The sequence below is a fragment of the Dromaius novaehollandiae genome, chromosome 6 (assembly GCF_036370855.1).
Source record: "Dromaius novaehollandiae isolate bDroNov1 chromosome 6, bDroNov1.hap1, whole genome shotgun sequence".
Lineage (NCBI taxonomy): Eukaryota > Metazoa > Chordata > Aves > Casuariiformes > Dromaiidae > Dromaius > Dromaius novaehollandiae.
In genome coordinates, this window is record NC_088103.1 from 16,622,401 (window position 1) to 16,640,613 (window position 18,213).

The 18,213-nt window shown below is 37.6% G+C and overlaps 1 protein-coding gene across 5 annotated transcripts in view; it reads left to right on the forward strand.

Moving 5' to 3' along the window:
* PARG (poly(ADP-ribose) glycohydrolase) overlaps window positions 1-17,966 on the forward strand; it is an 83,446-nt gene extending 65,480 nt beyond the window's left edge. For 4 of the 5 annotated variants that reach the window (XM_064513763.1, XM_026116728.2, XM_064513762.1 and 1 more), the window contains exons 14-18: window positions 1,389-1,467; window positions 2,261-2,369; window positions 6,136-6,241; window positions 11,271-11,399; window positions 12,204-15,552. In XM_064513763.1, coding sequence (XP_064369833.1) covers window positions 1,389-1,467; window positions 2,261-2,369; window positions 6,136-6,241; window positions 11,271-11,399; window positions 12,204-12,364 — 584 coding nt within the window. In that variant the 3' untranslated portion in view covers window positions 12,365-15,552. Of the gene's footprint in view, window positions 1-1,388; window positions 1,468-2,260; window positions 2,370-6,135; window positions 6,242-11,270; window positions 11,400-12,203; window positions 15,553-17,667 lie in introns of those variants that run through there. The other variant, XM_064513761.1, reaches the window with a different exon arrangement.
* Window positions 17,967-18,213: the final 247 nt, after the last annotated feature.

Genomic DNA, 18,213 nt, shown 5'->3' on the forward strand with positions numbered 1-18,213 from the left:
TCTTAATGATTTACTTTCTTACACCGCTTAATGCTTGCCAAGATATTCTGCCGGTCTTTTTCATAGAGCGGCACAGTATATTGCAGACACTGGATTTGTTGGGTCTGAAGGCTTTTGTAGAAGTGTCCGCCACAGCGGAGAGCAGCGGCTCTTCAGTATGCTCAGTGCCATTAATTGCTGTAATATCTGAGAAGTCATGTTGGGAACCATAGTTTTATCATGCTGCACAAATGCAAAACAAAATGATGACAAGAGGGAAAGTGGTATGGGACAGTGAGACTTGGAAGCATAACAGTGCTACCTCCCCTTGTGTAAGGCTGCCCTTGGGAGGTTGTGGGGCGTCAAACTGAGTAACATTGGCATGGTTGTAATGCTCCTGACCATAGGGCTATTCTTCGGCTTTATGGATTTTAGGTTAAACTTTAGAAAGATAAAATTGTTCTGTGGAAACGTACAGCTCACCAAATACACTTTTTATCATCTTTATATTTTCTCCTTGTGTTTCCTAGTGCTGTCATCTCAGCCCTTAGCTAAACTGTGATGTAGTAGCGTTGCCATGTTCTGAATAATAAAGTGACTGTTTTATCATTGTGTTTACAAGTAGTAGCCTCAAAGATGCTTCTAGATTTGAGTTATGCTAATTAATAACGTGTCATGTAGCGAGCCTGGACTGTATATAAATGATTTGTTTATCCCCAATGCATTAAGAATTTCTATCCTTATCCTTGCTTTGCTACCGCTAGTATTTCAGAGTGAATTCTGAAGGTTAATAACATGCCATTCTATCAAAAACTCTGGAATTGTCTGGAGTTTTGAAAACTTAGAGTTACCAATTACTACTATATCATTAAAACTGAGAAATATGCTGGCTGCTGTACTCAGCTTTCCTTTGTTACAGCGCCTCTGTCAGTGCGTTCCAGGAAAGCCAACCCAACGCTTTTCTCAAGTTTGCTTCTCGATATGTTTTAGGAATCTCTCTTTCTCAACTTGGGATCTCAGAAAAACAAAATCCTGGTGAAAGCGAGGCACCCAGTCTTTGTTAAACGGATATTAATCAGTAGAACTTTGATGAAGAAAGGCCATTTGTTCAGGAACTATCCATCTTTAGAGTGCCAGAGTTGAGAATTATCTTCTAGTTTTATACTGGATAAGAGATTTGTGCTTGTAATGTTCTGTGATGGATGCTAGCTATCACCTCTGGAAAAGAAGTTTGTACTGGTTACAAGACTTGTATTCAGATACAGATATGAATCTCTAGCTTCCACCGATGCTCCTGAGAGTGTTGCATGCTCATTCAGAGAAACAATAATTCCTGTGAAAGAATATTTGGCAAGAGGAAAAATATTTACAAATTTTGTATGTAATATGGAACATTACTTGTGTTTCAGGTACTGAGCAGTACAGTGAATATACAGGCTATGCAGAAACCTACCGGTGGGCAAGAAGCCATGAAGATAAGACCCCAAGGTAAAGTTTCACATAAATATTCCAGTTGAAGGAATAAACTGTCTAAAATTTTGAAAAAATTGTGGCTTAGGTATTTCCTAGCCTTCTTCCTCATAGAGAACTCTGCTGTTTGCTCTTGCTCTCTTTGGTAGAGCCAACAAGCGAAGTAACTTACCTTATGCTTATCAATGATCTTCCTTGCTGTCTTTATGCTAATGGTGGTACCTGCCAATATTTCAGTTCTTAAACCAACAACTTCTATGTATTTTTAATCCAAGATTTTTTTTTTTTTTGCTTGACAATGTTATCATAGTCTATACACAAAATTATGCATTTGCTATGGGAACAAGGCAAGCTGAGGAGAAATGAGTTCTTTTGAAGCACATGCAGTGTGCTCTTATAAATATTGGAGGATGACGGAGCCAAAGTGCCCTTTTTTTCCTTTTTCCTGACCTTGCAGTGTTCCTCTGTAGTTAATAAACAGTGCAGTTTAGTTAGATTTTGTTTCACCTTTCTACTCTGATGTTCAAAGTCTAGCCAGAGGTTTTTTTTTACTTTTTATTGCGAAACCTTTTGTCTCTTTCCTGCTGCTACTGCTTCCTTTCCTTCCCTTCCCCCCCCCCCCCCAAAAAAAAAAACAAAAAAAAAACCCAAAAACTAAACCTGCTCCACTGAGTGTTCTGAGCTTCACCTTTCTGGCTTCTACTAGCAGAGAAACTCTGCAAGGAGTTGCTTATTTTGGATGATGCTTATATGGTCAATGCTAAACAACTAATTTTATTGTCATCCATTTTTGTCTTCCCTCCAATTTTAGGGATGAATGGCAGCGACGCTACACCGAAATTGTTGCTATAGATGCATTTCATTTCAGACGTTTCCTTGATCAGTTTGGTCCGGAGAAAATTAGAAGAGAGCTCAACAAGGCCAGTAACTTTTTATTAGTCAGTCTAAGCCTGTTTCACTGATGCTTATAGTACCTCTTCAGTAGTTTTGTATTGTTGCTATCTTCAGCTAAGGATGTTCTTGCTTAATTGTGTTTTATAGATGATGTACTTTGGGGTTTTGCCCTCTAACATTAAAGTAGAAGCTTTTCAAATAGAAGCACTTATTCTTTGATACTCTTATTCAAAAATGTGTTTTCTTTAATGTTCAAAAATACACACAAAGTTTGGATATACGTGTTTCTAACTCTCCATTGTCCTGCTTCTAAAATACGATTCAAGTCCTCTCCCAGTGTTTTTACAGGATTGAGTTATGACTGGCTCTGCTGAATCATGCTCATGCTTCCAGTTAAGGTGGAGAGGGGGTACCTCATGTTTTAAGATGGCAAATATGGTGCCCCTTGCTTTTTTCCACCTTCCATGCTAATCCTTGGGATACTGTCATATGAAGGTGGGGTTACTTTCCCAATTGTGCCAGATGCTTTATCCTGTTGCTTGGCTGCCTTGTTTTTGTTTTTATTTCTTGCTTAGCTGCTGTTTATTTTCTTGAAGCAAAAGCAGTCTTTTCCCAGCTCTCAAGGTTGTGCTTTTTCAATGACCAGTAATTGCCATCAGTGAGCTGTTTATAGTTCTGGGGCCTTAGCTTGCAACTTGTGTTCATGTTCTCAAGGCCTTTGCTGTTGTCCCATGCTTAAATTGTGTGTCGTAGCAAGAGACATCCAGTACCAAGCTCTATTTCACAGTGCAGGTTCTCATAACAAGTTGATAACAGCTAAGAGGCCAGAACTGGGGCTTTGCATGCTTAGCATGAGGCAGTTAGTGTAAGGTCTGTGGCCTGTTACAGCAATGACAATACTATTTTAGTGGGCCATTGAGTTGGGCTTACACAGTTGTTATTGTGCTTATGTTTGGGTCAGAAACAAACTAATAGTAAAGTCTGTTTAGTGCTTCTCTTTTATAGATGCAACAGGCTCGGCTTTAGCTGGAGGATTAAAAATAAGGGGATGATACTGCAGTTGCTGAAGTTTCCTGCTTTCAGGAGTATGTTGATAGGAGGCAGTAGAGTGTAATAGGATGTATCTAAATAAATTCTGCCCTAGGTGAGTATTTTCCTAGCCAACCAGCTAGAAAGGGAACGCACCTTAAAGGCCATCAATTTTTTTCCTCCCTGAAATGATGATGAAAGACTAAGGTAGCTTTAAAACTTGAGCTTCATGACTAAAATAACATTCATCAGCTTGTTTCTTTATGGTTGATGATGAAATTAGTCCTGAAAATGATTGTAAATAAATGTAATCTTCAGTGACATGTTACTACAAAATTCAAGTTGCCAACTCTACTGAATTTATGATCTGCATACAGTTTTCAATATTATTGGTTGGATTTAAAATTGGGAATAGATTACAGTAGATTCATGAATCTTCCGTACAGTGTGTTGGTTTAGCTGACATTGTTTGAGAAGTGGTTGGTATTTAAAGAAAACTTTAAGTCTCAGTTAAAGAAATATTTACTGTGGTAAACAAAGAATTAAGTTTAATGGAAGTTCTGTGTTACTTTAACAAATCAAATGTGTTTGAATGTACTGTATTAGGAGGGTTTTTTTTCCAATTGTTTGAGTCTAAATTAATATTAGCCTTAAGAATTTTCTGTGGTGGTGAAAGCAAGTTGAGGGAATAAGTTGTAATTCTATATTTCCATTATGATTTAATAAAATAGGGCTCAGTAAACAGAATGTATGCACATGAGCTGTGAAATACAAGTGTATCAGGTGTTACTAGACATAGCTTAGCCCCTATCTGTCTCCAGAGGTTCTTTTGACCCTCTGTTACATTGTTAGACATTAGGAAATGATTGAAACAACTTGAATAAAATTATTCTTCTTATAGACTTGTATTTTCCCATAAGCGTATATGATTTCTCCTTTACACGCTCCATTTGTCTTAGAGAACCAGACGTTCACTGTCAGTCAAGTTTCTCAAATGGCACCTGTGTGACCCCTATTTCTGGTTTATCCCATGCCTGGAAAACGATTGTCTTAAATCAGCTGCTCAGAATGAGAAGAAATTGTGTCTGATTTCAACATTAAGATCTGCAGATACACGTGTAAAAGATGTCATAGTTTTATCCTTGCTATCCCTGAGACTATTGCCTAATAAAGGCTCTCCCTAGCAGTAATTTTTATTTCTAGTTGGAAGTTCCACCTTCCAAATGCTAAGGAACAACTGACTTACAGTTGGGCTTGCAATCCCACTCATAAATGTCATGAAACCTGTTTTGATAGCCACAGATTTAAGATCCTATAGCTTCATCTTTGGCTTCCCTAAAAATTATGGTATGGTTGTTTTAAACAGCGTTAACTGTGAAAACTATATTGAGCAGCTGCGTGGGGGGAAAAAAAAAGAAAAGAAAACAACTGTGAACATCACACACTTTTACATAAAATGACATACCATATGTTTAGAAATATGCACAACTTGAACAGATTAATTCATGTTGTTCAAAAGCACCAACTTTTCCATTTTCTATATGGAAGCAAGTGCTTTAAAACTATGCACAAAAAAGCTGGCATGTTGCTGTATTCTTAGGTGAAAACTACTTAAAATGTTCATGCATTGTTTCTTTTTTAGAAAGTGGTTAGTTGTTCTAAATTCTTTATTTAAAGACAGCTTTACCCTTTATTTACTGTGAAAAATCATACGAGAGTACTTCCTTCAGATATTTTCTTCATTATTGCTGGAGCCCTTCCAAGCATTTGCAGACTTTCTTACCGTTTCTGGCAAGACAGTTTTTATTCGCCATATTTTTTTCTGGTTAGTTGAGAAATACATGCTTGTTAAATAAAAACTGAAAAGAAAATGCCATCCTATTGCACCACCAATCCATATCCGTCACTGGGAGGATGGAGTTTGAAGAATTATTTTTCTACACAGCTGGTGTAATAGCTTGCTTGGCCCACTCAGTTTATACAAATGTGCTTTGGACATTAAGCACACTAATAGTTTTGTCTTTAGAGAGAGCTTAAGAAGCTGCACCTGATGGAACAGGTAATTTGTAAACACTTGTGTAAATGCTCCTTTTGCAAACACTGAGTCATGGCACACTGCCAAATTATAACTAACAGAAGCCAGAATTTACTGCTTAAATCAGGGGTGAAAGACATGGATTTTTCAATCCATATCAGATAATGTGTTCAATAAATTCTTGTGCCATCTCAGAAACTTCAGAGATGTATCTTTTTTTCTGTGTATGCATAGAAACGTCTGCCATTACTCAAGACTTCTTAGTGCATATCCGACTTTCCCCCTCCCTCATTTATTGTATTGGACCTGTATTTTAAGATGCCATTTTGCATTTCGTTTTCAGTATTCAGTAATTCTAATAATACTGGATCGAGCAGTCCAGCATCATGTATATTAAGTGGGCTAGAAAGCAACAAACATGATATAATCTGCTGTTAAAGTTAGATTCTCTGTTCTGGCTAATCTAAAGCTTTTCTGTAATTTTGATAAAATCCCTAGGATTCCTCTTTTTAGCTTGGATCTAAATACGGAAAAGTTCTTCTTGCCTTATATTCTTTAGTGCTACTGTGATTGACATTAAATTTAAAGGAAGTCTAATGCTGTATTGAATTTATTTGAATTTTAGTTTACTAGAAGATAGTACTGATTGTTGTTATCATCTAACTGTATGGAAAATATAGCACCAGATTGCCTGTCAACTTCATCTGCGGACTCTTGTGTGCTTGCAGGCCTACTGTGGCTTCTCTCGACCCAATGTTCCACCTCAACATCTCTCTGCAATAGCCACAGGGAACTGGGGATGCGGTGCCTTTGGAGGGGACTCCCGATTAAAAGGTAAATTGTAGCAATACATTAACGCCCAAATGAATCAAAGAACTTAGATTTTGATTCTTGGGCATATTCTTTTTTGTTAAAGGAAGTACATTTTTCCTTTTTGTTCATGATTTATAAATGTTTAGCCAACAATTGGAATAACTGTTAAACTGTCTGCAGAACTGGTTCATTAACTCTGATCTTTAGCCTTTGAGTAACTTGTGGCCTTAAACAATAAAATGTGTACTGCTTTTGTACGCCATTTGTAGTCAAAAGTTTGAGGTAGGTGCATCATGTGAAATGCTGTGTTTACAAGGACCTGTAACCCTGAAAACTTCAAAACCATGTATCTGCAATATTAATTCAGAAAATAACATATTGTAATTCTCAGTCGTATAAATGGGTTGACATTTCTGGGCCAATCTTTTCGACTAAACCTAAAATATTTTCATCTCTGCAAAGCTGCTTTAACTAAGTACCTGGTAACTTAAAAAGTTTCGAAAACTCCCTGGCAATGCTTAATGTTCAGTCTTGCTCCTTGGTATGTTGCTGTGTGCCAGAGAGGTTTCCAGGTTACCCGCAGTCACTCAGAGATGGTGCGCTCTCTCCTGATTCACCTGCTAGCCCTGACTTTCCCATGTCCTTCCTTTCTTTAATTAGAATACTTATAGTGCAGCAGGGATCGCATGCCTACATTCATATAAGACACTTTTCGCATCAAGTTAAGGACTGATAGATCTTGACACTTAAATCCATATGCTGATTTCTATAACTCTAAGTGGAAATTTACATTTTGGTTATTGTCAAACCCTTGGAGTATTTAAAATTTGTTTTTCTGAACAGCTTTAGGTGGTTATGTTCTCAGATGAATAATTTTCAGGCTACCGGCTTCATTATTTTTCTTTCCGAACGTGTTTTATTCATTGGGAATCTATTTTTCTTTCAATGCTCATTGATTTCATGACAGCTGTCTTTTGGTTTCCATTAAATAAAATGGATTGCCAAGTTCAGATCATGAATATCAGGAGCAATATTTATTGCAGAATCTGATCATATTTGATTAATGATTCACATTAGGAAGGCTTAATAAATGTTTTAATTTGCATAAGACCTGTTCTTGGTCTGAATTGTAGTATCCCATGTATATTCTTTTCAGTGTATGGATTTCTGCTAAAAATATTGCTCATCTGATCTAAAACATTATTTGTTCAACATCTGGATGTGAATTGTAGAGTAGGGATTGCTCACTGGAATGCCTTACTTCCTCTCCCCCATCCATCAGAGCTCAAAACTGAGGTATACTAACAAAGACCCCCAGTGCTGATTCTGTGTGTTGAAGTAGCTCATAAGAGAAGAAGTCTTAGATGTAGACAAAGAAAGGGGCCATAATCGTGTAGTGCTTCACAGATTAGATGCAAACTCTATCCAGAACAAGAACATGTAGAGGCTTGATAAAGTGCCTGTTAGATATCTGTTTTATTTTAGCTTATATCATATTTTGATCTTTCATTCATTGTTTTCCTCGGGTTTTGGATAATTTCATTTTTTCCAAAGTTCGACAGAAATAACATTTAAAAGCAAGTTACACCACTGCTATTGTTCTGAAAATATTTGTCCGTATTTATGCGTATACTCTCAAGCCTTCTCTTGTTCTTTTGTCAGGCCTTAGAAAGGAGGAGGCTGGCCCAACTTTCATTAAAGCTACTCTTCTTGTAAACTGAACTTAATTTCTTAGCTGTCTCTGCAAAATCAATGCTTAATAAAGAGAATTTAAGGACAGTGATGTGCAGTGGAATATGGAACTGGTCATTTAATATGTGGCACTTTTTTCTGAGCCAGTGCTGACTGGGAACAAGATGACTTAATTTTTTTTAGTTAGCTGAACTATGAAAAGGGCACAGTAATTTAAAAAACATGTGTGCTTGTGCCTTTTTTTTTTTTTTTTTTTTTTTTTTTGTCAGAGTGGTATTTGATGTGTGATAACCAAACGAAGGCTCCTCTTAGTTCACAGATACTCCCTACACAGTCCTAAGTGCCAAAGGTGTTTATCCCTTTTCTCTTAAAATGTTGTATAGGGTTATTTTGAACTGCAAATTCTCTCAATGGTTTCACTTTGCTGTGGCCAAATCTTTTACAGTGGCCAAATATTTTGCAGTTTATAGAGTGTCATGAATCCTTCATTTCAGAAGATACTTTAGCAAACTATGAGGTTATCAATACCGCAGTTTCACTGAACCCAAGGAAAAAACTGTTGCTGGCTACAGAGTCTAGACAGTGTATTGTAATGACAAAATAGTTTTTGTAATTTAAAATTGTGCTTTTTCATATAACATTGTTAAATATACACCATTGTCATTTCAAATGTGGTACCTGGATCTGTAGCAGAGACTTCAGGACAACCAAGCAAGCCTGGCTTTATAAATGAAAGACCTGATATTTTAACAGAACAGACAGATCCCAGCTAAATCGTAGATATTTCCACAAGTTTTCAGTATGGTCATAGGACTTGAAATATTGAAAAAGTATGTTTATATAGCTGGGAGAAGTTGGACGATCTTGGCTAGTCTTTCAGACCAGAGGATAAATTAGCAGCTTGTCGATGCAGAGGGTATGTTTAGTTGTCTAAAGATCAGAAGATTGTTGTTTTATTGTTTAAAACACAAAGGAGACAATCTGAAGTGAGGCATCTTGTAAACGCATAAACTTAACTTTTAACGATTGTGAGAAAGTACTGTTTACCTGAATCAGAGCTCTTGCCTATCTGAGAAAACATGAGTTCCTTGGCAAGGCTATCATCAGCTTTAAAAAGACCCTTGTAGAATTGGTGGAAGAAAAAAAAAGCTTGCATCTTGCCTAATGTAAATGTGTGTGATATTGTGGTGCTATGATGATAGCATTGTAATTCTGAATTTACAGAATAGACAATGATACAAAAATAACAGACGTTAATTCCAGTGCAGCGCTGCGTTCTCCTTGGCCCTGCTGCCTCTGGTGCCACTTTCCCCGTGCCGATCTCTCTGGGCTCCTGCTGCCCCGTGTGCCGCTGCTGTGCCGCAGCAGTGGGGAGCGCTGAGGGGGCCTGGTCGCTGGCAATAACCTCCTTCCTCCGGAAAAAGGGACTGGAGCACAGTGAAGTTGTCCCACGTGTGGAGACCTGGGTCCCCAGGGGGGTCTGGGTTGTGCTGGAGTTGGGACCTTGCTGGGTGGTGGAAGGGGGTGTGTGAGCACAACCCTCCCTTCAGGCGCAGTTAGGTGAGAGCAGGGCAGCTGGGGGTGAGGGGCAAGAGCCCCCCCGGCCCCGTGCAGGGGCTCGGTCCCTGCTCCTGTGACGCTGCTTTTGGTATCGGTAGCGGGGGCGCTTGAGTGGGTGCTGTGTACCGCTAATGCCTGCGAGGTGGTGAAGCCTCACTCTTGCCAGAACTGTTTGATCCTCGTTTCATGAGATTTAGAGCAAGTCAAAATAAACAGTAGGGTTTTCTTAATGCTTTTTGTATAAGGCAAAACTGTGTTTTTTGTTTGGAATGAATATGAAGATTCATTTGATTCTGTTCCCCTATGCAAGCTAGTTAATTAGGCGCTTTAAAAACTGAACTACTGAAGCTTTACCAAATCCACAGCTGGTTTAGTAGTTTAATTAAAATATCATTCCCAGATTGAGATTAATTTCACATGTGAATCATGTAATTTATAATTTTAGCTATGGGTTTACAAGAGTTTTTTGATTAAAGACTGCAGTATTTTATTAAGTCTCTGTTTAAAAATGGTAGCTAAGCTATGAACAGTTTTCTGTTTAATTTCCACTAGCAGGTAGTAGTGCAGTACATTCCCTGTTTTACTTAAAATTAATTTTTTCTTTCTCTACCCAGTAAGTAAATTAAAATGTGATTAATATTGTCATTGGATGATTAATATTGAAACTGTGTCCATGTGATCTAAAACAAGACAAGGTCTAGTAGATAAAATAGTTGATAGGGACCCATTATTTGGACTGTTGTAACACTATCTGAAATGAATGTGATTGTATTTGCTGGTTGCACTCCCAGCTTACAGTACTGGCTGATGAAAGTACTGGCTGAGCTCTTAAAATAGCTTGGTGCCCTCCTTTGCACCAGCTCTGGCTCTGGCAAACCCCTCAGTCTGCCAATTCAACTGCTAAAGTAGTAGCCACCCTCTCCAATTGCAGTGAGTCACTAGATTGGCTCAGCTACCTCATTGATCAGTACCCTGGATGGTTTCTCAACATAAATCTTAAAAGATCTATTTCTGAAATAGGGAGCATTCTTTCTCTTCCCTGTAGAAAAACAGTCCAAGTCAATTTTGTAATGTTACCCATCAACAGAACATGGGATGCAGCTTGATCCAGTGGCTTTGAAATAAAGCTGGAAATTAAAGAGTATTTATAGGTCAGAATGAGCTATTGTATTACATGCTGCATACTTTTATTATAGATTAGATGGAGACTTTGCATTGTGCTATTAGAGGCTGCAGCATCATAGATTTCCTCTTGGGAGATGTAAGTTGGGTCAGCCCTTTCCAGGCACAGACTGTTTCCCGCTCTGTGTTGCTTACTTAGTAAAAGGGTTTGCTCCATTTCTCCTTAAGGGTGGCAGAGAATGGAAATAGTCACATGCCAGTGGTGGCTCTTTACCGCTTTCTTGCTGTGGCTCAGCGTAAGTACCTTAAAACAGGATATAAGATGGTGCTCTGTGTTTTCTCGTGCTGTAGTACATGCTCATTGGAGAGCTAATGGCTGCTTGAGGGGAAAAAAAAATTTTTTTTAAAGGCATTGTTTATGCAGAAAGGTGTGCGAGGTGGTTGTCTCTTGTGACTCCAGCAGAATACTTCAGCCTTCTTACCTGCAGCGTCGGGTTTTCTTTACTTGGTTTTAAAAGTGGAAGTAATGCTTACCCACCCATTGTTTCCATTGCTGTGCAGTATTCACCTGGCGGTTGGTGGTGTGATTATTTGCTGTAGGGTCAGGCTGTACTTTTCCCTTCAACAAATTGTTTTATCCCATGTTCACCTGTGTAATCTCTTTCTGTTCTTTCAGCCTTAATACAGATACTGGCAGCTGCTGAGGCTGGACGCGATGTTGTTTATTTTACCTTTGGAGATGTGGAGCTGATGAGGGATATTTACAGTATGCACACTTTTCTCTGTGAGAAGGGCCAAACTGTTGGTGAGCATAAAGAAATTTTTTCGTGCAGCAGAGAGATTTATCCTTCTTTAAGTGGAAATTGTCCAGTAAGAACTATTATCATCAAGTCCTGAACTCAAGCAAATTGGTCTTAGTTTATTTGCACTTGTTTTTAAACTGCGGAGCTGTTCTGATTCAGGGTCAACTGAGAAGTGTTAATTTTTTACAAGACTTTCTGAATCCTTGGAACAGATTAACCCTTCTCAGTTGACCCTTGGAATTCATGCCCCAGAGCTTGGAAAATCTGGATATATGCAGTAAAAAGACGGCTTTCAAAGTCAGTATAAGTTAGTATTATTTGAAATACTTTTAAAGGAAGATCTGCTTACACGTTCTTGATACAGATTTGTCTCATAATGGTTTTGGCTTGATGCTGCAAGATGAATTAGTAGCCAGAACTGTTATCCAGTAGCAATACAAGAAAAGCTGTATATCCATTGCCCCATTGTAAATGTTAATAGTGTCCTTAACTTCTGGGATAGAAGCACAAAAGTAGCTAAGGGTCATTGGTAAGACATTTGTAAAGGATATGTGTGCAAGCTAATGTTCAGGTCGTGCAGAGAGCTGAGCAGAAAGCCGAGGGACCCCCACCCTGTAACTAGCCTGCAAATAGCAGGGTCCCCCTTGTACAGCTGTCTAGCTCCTCTGTCACTACTCCTTTAAAAAGATGTTCCTAGCTACTGTCTCGGCGCAAATGTGCGTTTCTAGTCTACAGTTGCAGTCATGCCTTCATCATATGGTATGATCTCACATTTTAAAAAATGTATTTTTCTTTTCATTTTTAAGGAGATATTTATAGGCTATTACTGAGATACTACAATGAAGAATGCAGAAGCTGTTCTACTTCAGGACCAGATGTCAAGCTGTACTCTTTCATATATAGCACCATTGAGTCCTATGCAGATTCTACTGATGATGATGATGAAGAAAAAGGATATGAGGATTAAAAGAAGTATGTTTTGATTAAAACATTGTTCCTCTCCTCCCACTGGTATATTGTTTGAATTGCTGGATGTAACATATGAATTGGCTTAACTTAATATATATTGACTGCATTGGTAGTGTTACATATATCATCCAAACAAAAATCAACCTTTGAGAGAAGATTTTTTGTTTGATAGTTTCGTACATGAAAACCTTGTTCATGTACATACAGAAAGGATTTCTTGGTAAATCCTGGCTGCATTATACCTTGTTCAACAGGAAATTTTAATACACTTGCATTTCAGTCAAGAAATTACTGAAAACTTCAAAATACTTCCCTGTATTCCTTTGCATTTATTTTTGAGCAACCTTACCTAGATTTCTTATGTAATCTTTATGCTGGAGTACAAGGAGCCACATAACTCCTGGGATGATTGTAGAGAGAAGAATTGTAATGATTGTTCTTACTGACAATTGTATTATTTTCATTACCTCCTTAAGACTGCCACAGTATTTTGGTTTTCTTTTCAACTTTTTCATTCATTTAATTTAAATGTCCAGCTTTTAATATAATTATTAAAAAGTGGTTAAAAATGGAAAAATTCAGGGGGAGCTGTAATGGAGTCCATAACTGTTATCTTCATCAGACAGAATAAGGTAAGAAGTTGGCATGAAGGAGTAGAGCAAACCTGAAGTATAGAAGGCTGGGAAAAGGAGGAATACGGTCAGAGTTAGTAGAAGTAAACACTTTCACGTGAGACTTCTAAAACCTTCTAAATGTTACTGGACCTGTCTGTGACAACATTGAACAAGGTCTTAAACATATACTAGTATATCTGAAGTTTCTCAAGGTTCACTGTTGTTGGCAGTATCACTTGAATTCAGGTCTGCTAATTGTGTTTATATTCTCATATCAGTCCTCTGTTATTGAAATATTCACATATAGAAGCATAAGACACAGATGGGACGGCTTGGGTGAGGAAATGGAAATCATTTGCATATCAGTGGGAGGAATGTCTTCAGGCTACAAATAAAAAAAGTTAGAACATGAAGTCTTGTTAGGAGGTTGTGCCTGTGTCTTTTTAGACATGGGAAAGAAGAATGAAGAGAGGTGTCAAAAGATGTTTGAAAAAAACAACTGTGCTATTACCATCTACGTGAATACCAAATGAGTGTTGCTGTAGTACATTAGAGAAAAATTAATAGTTTACACAAAACTTCAGGTACATCAGTGATAAAACTTTTCCAGGCCTCTGTACAGGGCCAGTCCAGTGAAAGGTTTGTCTCCTAGTAGTTGATCCACAGTTGAAGCCCAAATTGCTAAATTTAGCCTCATCTGTGTTAGATTTCTTTTGTCTGGTCTGTCATTGTTGTTATAACCAGTTTAGCAATACAAGCAAAAACCAGCCGCAGGAAACGTAGTGAGCTAAGGCTCTAGTGTCAACAAATCCTTTGGGTTCATGTCTGACAGAATCTCTCCAAGCCTGGAATATAACATAATTAAATGCTCAGAGCTGTTGGGAGTCTGGCTTACAATAACATGTTCACTGTTGGAGCTGCTCTGGTAGAAACGACAGTGAAGAGTTTGGGTCATTTATAAATACTTCAGAGTGCTGCACCATTGTATTAATGCTACAGTGGGCAGCTTGGAAGCATGTTGCTTGGAAGCTGACACAGCAGCTTAAGCAATTTCTTCCCATCATTCCTATGAACTGTAGTTTTCTCCACCTACATCCATTATAACCAAAAAAGAAAGAAAATGTTACTTTGTTCACAACTTGTGTCCTTAGAGTTAGCAAAAATTGTTTCCTCCTGCTCTTATTGTTCCAGCGTTAGCTCAGATTCTGGCAGTAGGAATAACACTGTTTATCGTAAGCTCTTATTTGGGCATTTAGTTCAACTATGATAGTGTTTCTAGATGCGGTGCTGATGATAAATGTACCCTGTTAATTAAAACAAGTGATGGAAAATTGGTGCTATTTGCCAAACCTTATTCACCTTACTGCTCAGGATTTCCTATAGAAAAAATAAACAAAATCTGTTCCTGAACAACTGGAAGAAAATATAGCAAGAAGCTTTAGGTGGCTAGATATGACTTCCCCTTTCTTGTAAATAAGAACATCTTTATTAGTGAAATATTTATTTTCATCATGGGGGAGAAGTGATTTTTATGTATGAAAAATGTACCAAATAAGATGGTAGAAAATTCTACATCAGCTCTAGAAATGGAAAAATACATTTAACTTTGGAAAGATTCTCTCAAGATCATATTAAAGTGTTTTCAGTTAAGAGAATTTTTGTAGTGTCAAGTATTTCCAGGATAATCCTAATGATCATACATAGTCTATAATTTCACTGATACCTGAGGATTTTCTAACATGGGGAAGAATGCCTCTTATTTGAGATCATTCTTTAGGATATGCTTCCTATACTTTTTTTCCTGCGAAATGTGATTGTAGGGACAGGCTAAAAGGAAAATAAGAGTTAAGAAGCTGACAACAGTGTTAGTTTCCTGTCACTTTCTAATTTGAAAAACAACTAAACTGCCCATAATGCTGCATCAGTGTGGAAGCAGGAATTTTGGATCAGTCTAATCTGTGCCCTGCATCTTATTTACTTTTCCATCCAACTACTACTCTCCATTTCTAAACTACCTGAAATGTTTTCTTTAGCTGGAGATGTTATTTTGGTGCTCTACATGAAAAAGTGTGAAATGGAGATGCTGATGGTCTCTTTGTGCACCCTAGTAAACTTCAGTTTCACTCTTCTAGAAACCTGTTTATGGAGTACTCTTTTTTTGGGCTTTTTTATTACATTAGGGATCTTTGCTATATGATTTCAAATAAACTTCTACCAAAACTATTGTTTTATACTTGTTTTAGCAGCTAAATTGAATGCTTAATATGAAATAACAATGGGCAGTCATTTAGATTGCAATGTTGCCTCATAATCAAGGTTGGTGTCAGAGCATGTCTGTTTGTTTTATGGCTCTTGCACCTAAATTCCTCAGTTATGAGGTGATAGTTATGAGGTGTTCTTATCTAATGATGATTACCCATTACTGTATATATTAATTTATAAACTGTTGAAGTGTTGACATTCTTTTAAACCTACAGTTTATGCATCGTTATATTATATTGATTTTTTTCTGGATCAGTACGCTAATGTTTACATGATTTTGTAGGAATACAATTAAAAAATTCTGATTGAAGCAATATTGTCTGCTTTTATTTACTCTCTTAATATACTTTACAGGATAGACAAATTCCAGTACACTTGACTGTACACTGCACAATACTAAAGATAGTTCTAGCAGTAGCTTTAATAATTAAAATGTTGTTTGCCACATAAAATATTATAGCTAAGTAATCTGTTCTTACTATGTAATATTTTAGGAGTTGATCAATACTGCATAGCAATTTAAATGGGAAGTAACTACTGCAAATATCAAGGGCAAACTAACTGAGAAGATGTAAACATGAATGTGAGAGTTCATAAGCATAAACATATATGGCAATATGCAGGCATTTTGATGTTAAATTCCTAATTTGCCTTTGGAAAGCGATCGTTTAACTATCCTTTGAACTTCATGAAGGAAACTTAACTAAATAAAATATAAAAGTGAATAAAAGACTAAAGAAGTATAAATAATGAACATGTGTAAATGTTTGCAGGGTTTGTAATAGTAGGAGTAATGTCCTTCTAAATGGAAGGATGTAAGGACGATTTTTCAAAAAGCTTGTTTTAATAAGGAATTCATGTTTTAGCATTACAGAAAGGATAAAACATAATTTCTGGTTGCTCCTGTGTTTCTAGATATATCTGAACTTATTCAAGTTTGTAGTATTAATATTAATTATATAAGATTTACAGTACAACAGTGACTGTAACAACTTAGATTTCCTTCTGGAGGTTTTAGCATTTTGTGTCGTTCCAGCAAAATGTACTAAAAGTTTTCATCTAGATCTTCAGATATTTTGAGTAAGAAATGAAAATCACATTTGACTAAGGAAATTACTGTTTATAGTCTCAGCATTGCCAAATGTGCGGTTTTCTTCTCTGCTTTGGAAAAAAAAATGGAAGAAAGGCATATTTTTTAAAAAGTGCTGTTGCAGAACTAGGAAAGAAAATGCACTTGCAGTCTGTAAGCAGCCACTAGTTTTACTATCCCAGAGGATCAGAGATATGAGTCAGTTATGTGCTATCTCAAAGCACAGCATCCCAACTAATTATAATACCAAAAAGAATAGTGTTTGCTTATGTGGGGGTTGATGAACCAAAGCAGCAGCTTAAATCGCAAGTCTTCAATTGGATGCTAGTATTTTTTTTTCTAACTTGTCCTCAGCCAGTTTGAACATGAATTGAGATTGTTTTGCATATGCAAATATCATACAAATCAGTATCATAAAAACCAGCCTCAAGGTAGTTCCAGTGAAAATTCCTCAGGGCAGCTCCTAAATTAGTAAGAGGTGCTCTCAGTGGTTGCTCCTTTCTACAATTGCTCCCTTTTTCCTGCTGTATTTATGACCTTTTTTTTTTTTAATCTTCAAGAGTAAATGCCATACCCAGAATTGAAGTGCATTAGGTAAGTTGAAGAATATGCAAACACATCCAATATATTTACTGAAGGAAGTTCTGGGACAGGCAGCATTGTCCTTGTGGTGTTCACAAAAGTTCAGTCTGCAGTGGCAGGCGCAACAGAGAGGGTCTGACAACAGATTGTAACCAACAGGCGTGTTGAAAGAAGCATAAATAAGGTTTGTTGAGGCTGAGTAAGGGTTCCCTGTGCGGTAAGTGACAGCCCTTTATGCTGTTTTTCCAGTTGCCCAGTGTGCTTGGTACTGCACATGAGGTCTCAGTTTATCCTCAAGCACACATACAGCTGTTTATCATTCCTGGTTTTAGATTTAATTTTCTCATTTAAATGGTCAAAATAGTATCACCATCTGTTATAGGCATCTGGCTAAAAGCTGCTGTGAATCCACTGGGTAACCTGGAGATGGCAAACTGTAGGCAGCTCCGTGACTGGGCAGGGAAAGGCCGTTGTTGTGCAGGTAATACCCCGTAAATCTCAGCTGAGGGGGCAATAGGAGAAGGAATTCAAACTCTCCTCTTCTGCAGTGGGGAAGCCACTGCCAGTCCCTGCTGTCCCAAGTTGTCACCAAGATAGTCAGGTACTGTTTTAATGCAGCAATGACCCTCAGGAATATGCTTTATTACTACTTAATGGCAACTGGGCCCTGAGGAAATTATTTCCTTATTGATAAAGTACAGCTGCAAGGTCTGCTTTCCCATGGCCTTTATTTTTCTTCTATCTGAATTGCAGACCTCGGGTGTCCCAGCTGTCAGTCCTCAGACGCAAGAGTCCTGGACAAACAAGGTTCACAACTTGTGATGTTTACGTTCCAAGCAGTTTCCAGCTCCCCTCCATCCCGAAGCCTGAACAACTTTGTGCAAAGGAGCAATGGATGAGTGGATGTAGGACCTTGGGGATGCCACCAGGCTGCTATAAATTCTTAAGGTTCACCAATGTATTTCTGTGTAATCCAGAGAAGGGTGATGCAATATTTGCTCTGGATGGATGGCTGTTTTAAGCAAATAAATAAATGAATAAATTAAAGTCTACCAAAAGTCTCCTTTCACTGTTATGCAACACGTTTTTGACAAGAGTGAAAGCATGCATAAAATGCTGGAAATTACAGGATGCTGCATCTGTCTGAAGTTTCTTTAACCAAAAATTGAGTATTTATGGTCTTGTTTTGTGCTAACAGTGTTTCATGCTTGTTTATCATTGCTTAAGTGAATGTGACCTGGAAGCTATATAGGAGGTATCTGTCACTGATAATTCCATTACAGCAATACCATCAATTTC